This window comes from Halichoerus grypus, chromosome 7 (assembly GCF_964656455.1).
Source record: "Halichoerus grypus chromosome 7, mHalGry1.hap1.1, whole genome shotgun sequence".
In the NCBI taxonomy this organism is placed as follows: domain Eukaryota; kingdom Metazoa; phylum Chordata; class Mammalia; order Carnivora; family Phocidae; genus Halichoerus; species Halichoerus grypus.
Genome location: NC_135718.1, coordinates 109,230,768 through 109,243,447, shown reverse-complemented (window position 1 = coordinate 109,243,447; position 12,680 = coordinate 109,230,768). Strand labels below are relative to the sequence as shown.

General features: G+C 38.2%; 1 protein-coding gene across 4 annotated transcripts in view; it reads left to right on the top strand.

Annotated features, from left to right (window-relative positions):
- Positions 1 to 12,680, top strand: part of PLA2G4A (phospholipase A2 group IVA) — a 151,407-nt gene that overhangs the window by 38,618 nt on the left and 100,109 nt on the right. For 3 of the 4 annotated variants that reach the window (XM_036070942.2, XM_078078035.1, XM_036070943.2), the window contains one exon: positions 6,734 to 6,815. In XM_036070942.2, coding sequence (XP_035926835.1) covers positions 6,734 to 6,815 — 82 coding nt within the window. Of the gene's footprint in view, positions 1 to 6,461; positions 6,613 to 6,733; positions 6,816 to 12,680 lie in introns of those variants that run through there. The other variant, XM_036070944.2, reaches the window with a different exon arrangement.

Here is a 12,680-nt window from a genome sequence, read left to right as displayed (position 1 = left end):
CTCACAGACACACCCAGGAGTAATATTTAATCTGAGCACCCTGAGGTCAGTCACAGTTACTTTTTGGAAAATCTTTACTTATTTTGTAAAACCTTATTCAGTTTTTAGTTATTTTCTGTGGGAAGTGTTTATGTCGGAAGTGTCTTATGATTGTTTAACCTACCATTATTACAAGTGGAGTTCCCCCATTGTGTTTACTCTAGATCAGTGGTGCCTCTAGATAATCCCCAGAAGATAGATTTAAAAAAAGTTTCATCTTAAAAGATTTCCACAAATGCTAAATTATCCCCCAAACTTGACGTTCAATATTGATCTCTGTGAAATTCTAATGTTGGAGGCTGGGTTGGTTTCAGGGGATTGGTGATATAATTTCATTTTACAGATGTGGAAACCAAGGCAGAAAAACTGAGTTGAAATATCAGGCAGTTTATTATAAATATCCTTGTCTTTTAGTTACGAATCTTTCACTTACTGCTTAATGGCAAAGATGAACTAAGACCAAGAGAAGGTTTTGAAGAAGGTCCTTAAAATAAATTACCCCAAATGGCATCTGTAAATATATCTATATTTTCAAGTCTGTTTGATCTACTAGACTTAACATACACATCTGAAAATCATCATTGCAAAGACATCGTAGATTTGAACAAACACGGCATATCCACTAGGTCAGTAATTCCAACCTACATAAATATTTCTGCTACCCAAAGCATCTTTAAGAATGTGTGGGGGGAAATGTTCAAGCATGCATGGTGCTTCATGTGTTCTAATGAGCCCCTCCAGGAGAATGAAGGTGTACCTCTCTACCTCCTGGTCCTAACTCAGCCATAATTACTCCAAGGAGAGTATAGATTTCTTCAGGAGTATTGCAGTAGGAAAAAAGCTGATGTTCAAAAAAAAAATCTGTGTATGTGGTACTATGGTACTCAGTTACATTGGACCAGAGTCTATATCTCAATTAAAAGCTAGGTGCTAAAAATTTGGGTGACTTGAATTTTAGGTATCTTGAAGATGTTATAGTCACTATAAATTTATGGTGAGTATGTCATTAAGTGAGTATTTTATTTTATTTTATTTTATTTTTTAAAGATTTTATTTATTTGAGAGAGAGAGAGAGCACATGAGAGGGGGGGAGGGTCAGAGGGAGAAGCAGACTCCCTGCTGAGCAGGGAGCCCGATGCGGGACTCGATCCCGGGACTCCAGGATCATGACCTGAGCCAAAGGCAGTCGCTTAACCAACTGAGCCACCCAGGCGCCCATTAAGTGAGTATTTTAGATGCAAGCTGTCACCATCAAATATTTCTTTTTTGTACTGGTTTTCTGCTAGGGCAGTCTCAGTAATCCCGATTAAAATAGGACTTAAAATCTTTTAACTTCAGTGAAAATGAACTCTATATTTACTTTAATTTTTAAATATATATACATATTTATTATGATATATATTATTACTGTATTTAATATATATATTTTCGTGTAAGTGGGGAAAGCTTCTTGTTCACGAGAGAGAAGAAACTCAGATTTCTGATTATGATTTTCTTTTAATAAAGAAAAATCTGGCTCTGCTAGAGCTAACAAATTCTGTTGACAAATTAGGTATTTGGGACATTAGGATAATTTATGCATATGGCAGTCCATGACTGAGAATTCTTTTTTTTTTTAAAGATTTTATTTATTAATTTGACAGAGAGATAGAGAGAGAGCACAAGTAGGCAGAGGGAGAGGGAGAAGCAGGCTTTCTGCTGAGCAGGGAGCCCGATGTGGGGCTCGATCCCAGGACCTTGGGACCATGACCTGAGCCGAAGGCAGATGCTTAACGACTGAGCCACCCAGGTGCCCCCATGACTGAGAATTCTTAAAGCAAGCTTAGAGAGCATTATAGATTGTAAATAGATAAGCTGGCCACTCATAAAAAATGTGAGAGAATAGTAACACAATGCCTGTGCCTCTCAAAGTATTAGAATGAAACTCCACACCAGGAAGTGAAACTAAAAATAGGTATCTTATCTAAAAAAGTATCCTAACTCCTAGATGACATCAGTGCAGAAATTCATTTGAAACATTTCTGAGGTCTGTTTGAAATTGCCTGTTGCTGATTATGATGATCACAATCTCTGGGTTCAGTAATGAGATTCTCCAGTCTTTATCACACTAACAGTCTTTGGTTTTAGTTTGAGTTAAAATTAGGCAATGGCAGTTAAGTAGAGAAAGATACCTGCATGCAGACTCTACCTTCTCTTCCATCAGATTTTTGGTTCTTCCTTTAACAGCAGGACTTTCAGCAGATTAGAACAATCATCAAATTGATTTTGTACAAGCTGACTAGTTCTTTTTTCCAATGCCCAGTCATTTTAGTTACAGATGGTAATGTAATTCTCCAGAATGAACTTAATACAGTAACTATTTTCCTAATGACTGGGGAATTGGAATTGCGAAAAGAAAAAGTTGTGATTTTCACTATGGAAAAGATTAGGGATGAGAAAAAGACACTCAAAGTCAGGTAATCCAAGACCTGAAGGCAGAGCTTAATCTTGTGGCTGAGTCAGTGTATTGAGCTTATATTTGACATCTCAATTGAAATATGGCATCTCTTTTTGCCAGCTACCAACTAGCATTGTGCTGAGTCATTACTTTCTTCCGGAGAACACTGGTTGTGGATTCAATAATATCATTCCTCTGGAACCACCCCTGAGACATAACCAAAAGTCTCCTATCCAAGTCGGAAGCTAGCCTAGTCCATACTAATTTGAACTTATATGTGATACTGGCCCCAAGAAACAAAGAAAAGAATTATCAAAAGATAGTTGGATAGTTATTGATTGACACTAAGCATTTTTCTCCAAGAATTTGTACTTACTTTATAGATACTACAATTTTTACAGCTCTAAGAAAGAGATGGGTATGATTTTGACACTCCGGTTCTGAAAATAACTTACAGGTCATCTGAAGATTTATGATATTTCCAAAATTAACTTATAAAAACCAAGAAAATGGTTGATTTGCCCCTTATTTTCTGTGAAGAGTATGCAAGTATTTCATTCATTATAGTCAAGACAGAGTTGAGGCTAATGGAAATAAAAGCAGATTAAAACAGAGCTGAATGATAGAGGAAGTAACTCAGTTAAAACAGGAACTTCAGATCAATAACAGATATAATAGACTAGACTGTACCACTTTAATAAGTGGAAACAGCCTTTTTCACTATTAAGGTATTGGTATTTGGTATTATTCTCTGTGTAAGTCAAGGAACGTACAGACAGTGAAGACATTGGGGACAGCAAGAATAGGTTCTAATTCAAATTTAACTTTTACTATCTATGAGATACTGGGAAATCATTTAACCTCTCAGACTCTCACTTTAGTCATATATAAATATAAATAATACCTATTTTATAGGGTTGTTGCAAAAATTAAATGAGGATTCACATCTAGAAGAATATGTAACATATGGTTCATACTCAATGAATCCTTATAACATTATCATCTCTCTGTATGTGTTTTTTTTTATAATGTTGAGCTTTTTTTTTTTTTAATATTTTATTTTAAGTAATCTCTACCCCTGGTGTGGGGCTTGAACTCACAACCCAAGAGAGTGGAGGGTATTGGTGTAATTTCTTCCTTAAGTGTTTGGTAGAATCTATCTGAGCCTGGTGCTTTCTGTTTTGGAAGGTTAAGTATTGATTCAGTTTCTTTATAGGCCTATTCAGATTGTCTGTTTCTACTTGTGTGAGTTTTGGCGGATTATGTCTTTCAAAGAATTGGTCCATTTCATCTAGATTATTAAATTGTGGGCTTAGAGTTGTTCATAGTATTCCTTTATTATTCTTTTGATGTCCACAGAATCTAGAGGGAACGTCCCTCATTTATTTATGATATTTGTAATTTGTGCTCTTTTTTTTTCTTATTTAGCCTAGCTAGAGGCTTATTGATTTTGTTGCTGTTTTCAAAGAACCAATTTTTAGTGTGATTGATTTTCTCTATTGATTTTCCATTTTCAATTTTATTCATTCCTCCTCTATTTTTTACTATTTTTCTTCTGCTTACTTTGGATTTAACTTGCTTTTCTTTCTCTAGTAGACCCTTAGATGATTGATTTTAGATCTTTCTTCTTTTCATATATGCATATCATGAAATAATATATGAAATATACGTGTGTATGAAATAATATATATATCAGTATACATATTATTTAATTTCCTTCTAAGCAGTACTTTCACTGCATCCACCTTAATTTTGCTAAATTGTAGTTTCATTTTCATTCAGTTCCAGATATTTAAAAAATTTCTCCTGAGACTTCTTCATTGACATATGTGTTATTTAAAAGTGTGTTATTTAATCTCCAAGTACTTCGTGATTTTCCAGCTATCATTCTGTTTTGGTTTCTGGTTTAATTCCATTGTGGTCTGAGAGTACACATTGTATGATTGTCCCACATGATCTTTTTTTTTTTAAGATTTTATTTATTTATTTATTTGACAGAGAGAGAGCCGGTGAGAGAGGGAACACAAGCAGGGGGAGTGGGAGAGGGAGAAGCAGGCTGCAGAGCAGGGAGCCTGATGTGGGGCTCGATCCCAGGACCCTGGGATCATGACCTGAGCTGAAGGCAGACGCTTAACCGACTGAGCCACCCAGGCGCCCCTGTCTCACATGATCTTAAGAAGAATCTGCATTCTGCTCTTGGACAAAGTAGTCCATAGATGTCAATTATATCTAGTTGACTGATGGTACTGTTGAGTTCAACTGTATTCTTACTAATTTTCTGCCTGATCTTTCTTTTTTTCTTTTTTAAGACTTTATTTGTCAGAGAAAGAGAGAGAACACAAGCAGGGGGAGTGGCAGGCAGAGGGAGAAGCAGGCTCCCTGCTGAGCAAGGAGCCTGATGCAGCACTTGATTCCAGAACCCTGGGGTCATGACCTGAGCCGAAGGCAGACGCTTAACCGACTGAGCTACCCAGGCGTCCCAGATCTATTTCTTATAGGGGGTTGTTGAAGTTTCCAACTATGATAGTGGATTCTTTTTTTTTTTTTTTTTTTTTTGGTGGGGGCAGTGTGTGTGATTTTTGGTTATATAAAGCTGAGTAAGGGACAGGTGGGGCTAGGTAGGGAGAGATAGATAGGGGGCTAGGTGCTCAGGCTCACAGAAATCCCAAAAATGTGGAGGTGTGAGGAAACCAGAGATAAGGGAACAAACCAGACCACCCTGCCCTAGGCATGTGGGGTGGGTGTCTTTTTTATGATAATCACCTGTGACCAACAAAGAATAACCAGACCCTAAAAAGGAAGTAAGCCATTGAAAGTGTTATGACTAGTCCTAGCTCAATGGTGATATCATTAGAGATGTTAAAAGGATTTAAGTTCCCTGGTTAGCTTCTATAAAAGACCAACCCTAAAGGCCCTCAGTGGCAACCCTGTAGGGACCCCTCTCACTCTTGAAGCTTTTTCTGTATCTTCACTTAATAAACTTGTATCGCTTTACTCACTCTCCTTTGTCCACAAGAATTCATTCTTCCACTCAGTGAGTCAAGAACCTAGCTCTCCCGCTTCAAAGCAACACACTTTTTTGTAAGCATTCATTTCATTTATAATAATTTTACTTATATGGAGGAAAACTTTGGCTACTCAGAGCACCCCTAGACCTAGAAGTTATGTCTCTTCAATAATAAACTTGAATAAGAAATATCCTGAAACATTTTACATGCTTCTCTGCCTTTTTAAACAAAGTATGCTCATCATTAATGACTTCACCACTTCTTGATGCTGTGTTAAATCTGAACACAAATTATTCTATTGATTGATACCTTCAGAAACTGTTGAATGCTGTGTAACTGTTGATCCTGTATCTCACTACTGCTGGTCCTTATGAATCTATGTTTTTATAACTTTTTTCCAGCCACCTTGATTTTAGACTGTCATTACTCATTTATCAGTATTGCCAGTATTTTAGCCTTTTAAAGTCAATTATGGGCTTCTTAATCAGTGAAACAAATCTATTAAAGTTAGGAAAGATAGAAGTGGCTTATAAGTGTGAGCCTCTTCTAAGATTAAACAGGCTTGAGCTTTAGATAAGGACTTCACAATTTTCAGTTGCTCAAAGAACTTTGTAAGTTCCTGCTTCCTTATTCTGCTTTGGTTGATAGAGTTGTTTGGTAACTACTTTCTAGTTAGGTGAAGTATTTAATAAGGTCTAGAAACTTTTAACATTGTTGCATATGGTTTATAACAAATGCATTAAAATTAATATAAGTAGTTCACTGGTTATGGCCTTAGGTCCAAAGGATTTTGAATACTGCTCTGGAAATGTCTTGCCAAAAAAAACTTTCATTGAACAGTAACAATAAAAACAAACAAATCTGAATAATGCAAACATCTGGCTCTGACTTTGCCTTTCTAAGCCCAGGCTTCCTTGTCATTCTATACAAAGCCTGATTGTCTTCCTAGAAGGCCTGCGGTCCTCATTTACATTTTCCCTCCAGCTTGGTAAACCTGACAGCAAAAAGCTTCCAGTAGTCCAGTTGTAGTGACATTTTAAAGAATGATCTAAACTTCTCAATAATTCTGTGGTGGGAGAGAGGAGAGACTCGAATAAGAAACAGCCCTGGGATCAAAGGATGTTTCTGGTATGAATGTTACTTCCCTTCAACCTGAATGTTTTTAACTAGTCTCAAGGAAACAATGAGAACAGTTTGCTTGGATTCTATGTTGGAAGCTTGTTTTTAATTTACTGCTATTTATTTCCAGGTGGAGCACCAGTATTCCCACAAATTCACAGTAGTGGTGTTACGTGCCACCAAAGTGACCAAGGGGGCCTTCGGTGACATGCGTAAGTGTCCTTATTTGCTTTTCTGTTGAAAATGAATAATTGCAGTTCACTCTTTAGTTGCTCTAGTTCTCTGATAAGTGGGGGGCTGTCCCTCTTTCAAATGTGGTTATCTTTGTCCAGATCTTTAAATGATAACATTTTGAAAAGTTCTCTGTCTGATCTCTGTCAGAATACTGTTTTATCTTGACTTTAGATTAATTGAGTACTTGGAGCCAGACAAAATGACGTCTTAGGACATACAGATTTTTGGAATTAAAATAAATTCTATTTAATTCTATTTTGGAAAGAGTGCTGAGTCAAGAAAAAGACTTCATGCAAGCTGCCTGAGGCATGGTGCCTACAGGATTTTAAAAAATGCAGTTTCTCTAGTTCTTATGCCTTAGAGTGTTTTTATTATGTGTGGCAATAGCTATAGAAACTGGTGGTAATGCAGCTGGAAACGACCTGAACCACACAGCCTGAGGATAATGGTGAATTAGCTTGCCGGCAGGATCCCTCTCCATGCTTTGTTTCCTGGTTAATCTCCCCACTCAAATGGCTAGGGGTCACGGAGGTGGGAATCCAAAGAAAGATAAGGATTATGATGGACGAATTCGGCAAAGTTTTAGATTATTGCTAAAATATGGGAATAGGCAATTGACCCCTCAGAAGAGGTTTTGGAGAAAGAACGGAGGTTGCAGTTAATGGGTCTGGGAAACAGGGAAGTCTGCCCTGCCGGTACTCAGAGAAGAGAATCTTGGCGGTGAGAGTGCGGAGAAGTCCCAGGCTGAGCAAACAGCGTGTTCAAAAGCGAGAGAGCAGAATGCTTGTGAGGACCTAGAACAGGTCCAGTGTTGTTAGAGAACAGAGAGCAAAGGGGAAGGGGGACGAGCACTAATAGGACAAAGTCCAAGATTGCAATTTCATCAGAAATGCGATGGGGAAAATTTTGATGGCATTTGACTCACGAGTCACACGATTGGATCTTCATTTTAAAAAAATGTTTTTTCTGGCCATATTATGTTAAATAGATTGGAAGCAAATGCGGACTATACTTTTTATTTTTAAGAATACAAATAATAGGGGAGCCTGGGTGGCTCAGTTGGTTAAGCGACTGCCTTCAGTTCAGTCATGATCCCAGGGTTCTGGGATTGAGCCCCGCATTGGGCTCTCTGCTCAGCGGGGAGCCTGCTTCTCCCTTTCCCTCAGCTGCTCCCCTTGCTTGTGCTCTCTCACTCTCTCTCTGTCAAATAAATAAATAAAATCTTAAAAAAAAAAAAAGAATACAAATAATAATACAAGAATAAAAATGAGTTTGTTGAAATGGGCCAATGGAGAAAAGCTAAATACTAAGAAAAAAAAATGCAAGCTCAGTGCTCAAGCCTTCAGTGAATGAAAAAGCGTGTCTGGGGAGTGGGTAGAAGTTAGGAGTAAAATGGGAAACAGGACGTGGAATCTAAGGGTAAGAGTTTTGGATGAGCAGAGATTTTCATGAGAGGTGAGGGAACAAGGACAATTTCTTCAACTTTCATCTGGACCAAGGGTTTATATTCTAAATTTTATCTCCTACTTCTGTCCAACCCATTTAATCACTCTCTTGTCAGTGTTCTGAAGTGATTCTTATTTTACATTTTCTAATCCTTTGCATTTTCATCATTTAAATGATAGTTCACTGGAAGAAAGAGAAGTCACATCAGAAGCCATATTTAAAAACCGGTATATCCCCCATGGCCTGGGGAAAAGGCACAGGCTTTACAACTCAAGAGCTCAACTGTTAGAAAAGCTGTTCTTAATTCGCCAGAAGCCTGTGTCGGGAACTCGCCAGGCATGCAAGTTACTGACCTAATTTGACTTTTAAAAAAATATAGTTTTGTCATATACAAAGCAGCAGCAACTCCTTCCCGTAGTGCAGGGCTCTGTCGAGCAGAGACAGTGGGTATTACTGTGTTTAAGATGAGCCCCACGGCAGTCCAAACTCTCTGCTCTGTGAGTTGCCTTCAGCTGGTATGTATCTGATTTCCTAGCTGCTTCCCCCATAGGCACAGGCACTTGGCCTGTGGTTATTCGAAGGAAGGCGGGGACTGACTTCTCATTGTTCTCATTGTTTCCTTGAGACGAGTTGTGGTAAAGTTTACTTGATAATTTGTATTGTATATACAAATTGTAAAGCATGTCACCATTGTGTAGCAAGTGTCATTTTAAACTTAGAGGAGTGACATTGATAATAATACTTACAAATTAACATGAGATATTAACTCGACTCATGAAATAGGGAACAGGTGCATTTTGAATCCCCCACTGTGTACATAGCACAGGTTAGACCCATGGTATCTAGAAGTTTCCTTTTGAAAAGGAAGGACCCATGGAAGGAATAGCCACTGGCGATTAGTCTCAATAGGAGAAAGGGCAGTATTATGACATTCTGCTAAGATTTTTATTCAGCATTTGTAATTTGATTTTAGTTCACTTGAGTTATTACATAATTTTTTTGAAGTGAGGGAGGGAATTGTTGTCAACCTTTTATATCACTTTATTGAATTTATTGAAAGTCAGGAGGAGATAAGAAGGAAGAACAAGAGAAAGTCTTAGAGAAATGAATTCATTGAGAAGGTTAGCATGAAAAAGTAAAGGGATAATATACAGTGCCAAGCACTTTATTTTTGAGAAGTTGTAGGAGATTATTACAGTGAGAAAAGGGATTGGCCTTAGCTGTCACTTTTCTAAGAGGAGTTTTGATCATATTGTTTGGTGAGCTTGATCAATACAAATTATCAAGTAAACTGAATTTGGGATCTCTGTATATAGAACTTCTTTCAATATGGACAAGGATAAAGCTATAAGAAATGTCCTAAGGTCCGTGAAGACCATGATAACAGAAACCTACGCTCTTTTCTGTTGTTGACAGTGTCTGCATTTATTTAGAAAGGCAAATTTACATGTTGGTAAAGAAGAATGACAGATTACTATTGGGTTTTTTTTTTTGTTTTGTCTGTGTATGTGGGGGCTTTCTCAAGGGTGTCACACAAATTAAATGGTTGATTCCTGGTAAAATACCTATATCCACCTTTTTCTTTTTTGAGATAATACTAAGATTATATCAATTTTTTATTTTGTCCCTTGATAAATCATCCGGTTCTAATTATCTCCACTGAAAAATACTGTATTAAATTGCTAAAACATCATAATAAAATTAGCAGCACCCCATGAACTGTCTTTTGAGGGGTCAGAGCTGACATTTTAATCATAACACTTCACTCATTTCTTTGTTTTTACCTGAGGGCCCTGGGCCAGCCAAGAACAGGACAACCCCTTTCCAGACCTGGTTGCTAATTTCAGTGTGCTCAACTATATCATTTATACCAGTATCCCAGTGCCAACCCTTCCTTGCCTTCTTTTTTTTCTTTTTTTTTTTTTTAAAAGATTTTATTTATTTGACAGAGAGAGACACAGCGAGAGAGGGAACACAAGCAGGGGGAGTGGGAGAGGGAGAAGCAGGCTCTCCGCTAGCAGAGAGCCCGACGCAGGGCTCGATCCCAGATCCCCGGGATCATGACCTGAGTGGAAGGCAGATGCTTAACGACTGAGCCACCCAGGCGCCCCCTTCCTTGCCTTCTTATGCTCATGTCCTATGAAGAGGTAGTTTGAAGTTCATATTTGCACCTGACTCACCATAGTCTTATTTTTAAGACAAATACTTTGCATTAATTTGGCAGTATTAACATAACTCTTACTTTTAAAGGTATAGGAAGTTGTAGTTAGATCTAACACATAGCCAGTGTAAGTGTTGGATGGATGTATATTAAACTTTGTATTCTTTATTGTTCCTGTCCTCTTCTTTTTTTTTTTTTTTTAAGATTTTATTTATTTATTTGACAGAGAGAGACACAGTGAGAGAGGGAACACAAGCAGGGGGAGTGGGAGAAGGAGAAGCAGGCTTCCGGCAGAGCAGGGAGCCCGATGTGGGGCTCGATCCCAGGACCCTGGGACCATGACCTGAGCCGAAGGCAGACGCTTAACGACTGAGCCACCCAGGCACCCTGTTCCTTTCCTCTTCTAACAGAAGTTACCTATTTGCAGAATGACTACAGTGACCATAAAAGTTCAGTTGGTGATAGTTTCCTTTGCACATATATGAAATGAAAAACACACATCCCTGGCCACAAACCTGATTTTAAAACAGAATGAAATAGCTGGCAAAAAAAAATGTTTTAGCTAACTCACTGAGTTTCTGCTCCTTTTAAAAAGTGTTGGGGAAGGGGAGGGTATGTGCTATGGTGAGCGCTGTGAATTGTGTAAGACTGTTGAATCACAGACCTGTACCTCTGAAACAAATAATACATTATATGTTAAAAATATATATATATATAGTAGGAAGGGAAAAATGAAGGGGGGGAATCGGAGGGGGAGACAAACCATGAGAGACTATGGACTCTGAGAAACAAACTGAGGGTTTTAGAGGGGATGGGGGTGGGGGATGGGTTAGCCCGGTGATGGGTATTAAGGAGGGCACGTATTGAATGGAGCACTGGGTGTTATACGCAAACAATGAATCATGGAACACTACATCAAAAACTAATGATGTAATGTATGGTGACTAACATAGCATAATAAAATAAAATTTAAAAAAAAGTGTTGGGGAAAACACAAATCATATATGATAATGGCGGCTAGTCTCAGAATTCAGAACTATGGATACCGTAGTGTTTTTGTTTATCTATATTCTAAAGATTTATTTATTTATTTTAGAGAGAGAGAGCGCCAGCATTGTGGGGGTGGTGGGCAGAGGCAGAGGAAGAGAGAAAATCTCAAGCAGACTCCCTGCTTGAGCGAAGAGCCCAACCCGGGGCTCGATCCCATGACCCCGAGATCATGACCTGAGCCAAAATCAAGAGTCGGAGGCTCAATGGACTGAGCCACCCAGGTGCCCCACCAGTGTTAGATATTTTTAATGTCTGAATTAAGAACATATACTAAGGATTCTTGTCTGGTTACTTAATGGACACTGAACTCTTTCTCTTTACTGAATTATCGTCATCAGCATTAGGGTTTTAAGGATAGTTGTAGGATGGCAGATGGATCTTCTTTAATATTCAGGAGAATGCAGAGCTTAATTCCAACATTTAAACTTTAAGAAAAAATAAATATACTTGGGAGAATTATGAGCTCATTGTATTGAAACCAATTTTTATAAGATTGTATTGCTTAATATCTTAAGGTACTCTTTTAAGGTTTTTTTAAGAACCTCAAGCTTTTATTTTTCATCATGTCTCTCTCTGTGGGTAAATGATGTTTTATTGCAGGTAAACTCACAGCAAGATCTAGACCAAGTTCCTAATTTTTAAACAGGTGTGCCATTTGCAGGTCTAAGGCTGACCTCATCTCCCCACTTAGTGCTTTTCAAACATTAATATCCATATGAATCACCAGGGATTCTTGGTCAAAGTGCATATTCTGATTCAGTAGGTCTAGGAAAGGTCTCTCTCTTTCCTCCAGTCTTCTCCCAAGCAGCAGCCTCGATCCTCTCACCTCTAGGAACACCAAGAGGATTTAGCCTCTTCAAAGGACATGACTCTCAAACACATAGGGTTAATAATTCCCTGGGAAAGGAGCTTAGAACTCAACCTTCCTATGGTACATGTTTGCCTGAGAGACAGGGTGTTGGGTGTGTATGTACAAAAACATTATTATTTAATTTTTTGAGAATCTTCAGCAGCAGCAAAAGCAATGTGGAAATTACTTTGAGAATGTATTATCCCTCTCTGGTAGACATTCTTGAATAGCACAGTGATCAGATCTCTAGGGAGAGCATATTTATGAAAGAACATCGTCTCCAGAGGCAAAACACTACTCACCAGTGCCGTGTCCTTGAGCAAATTTTCTCTGTCT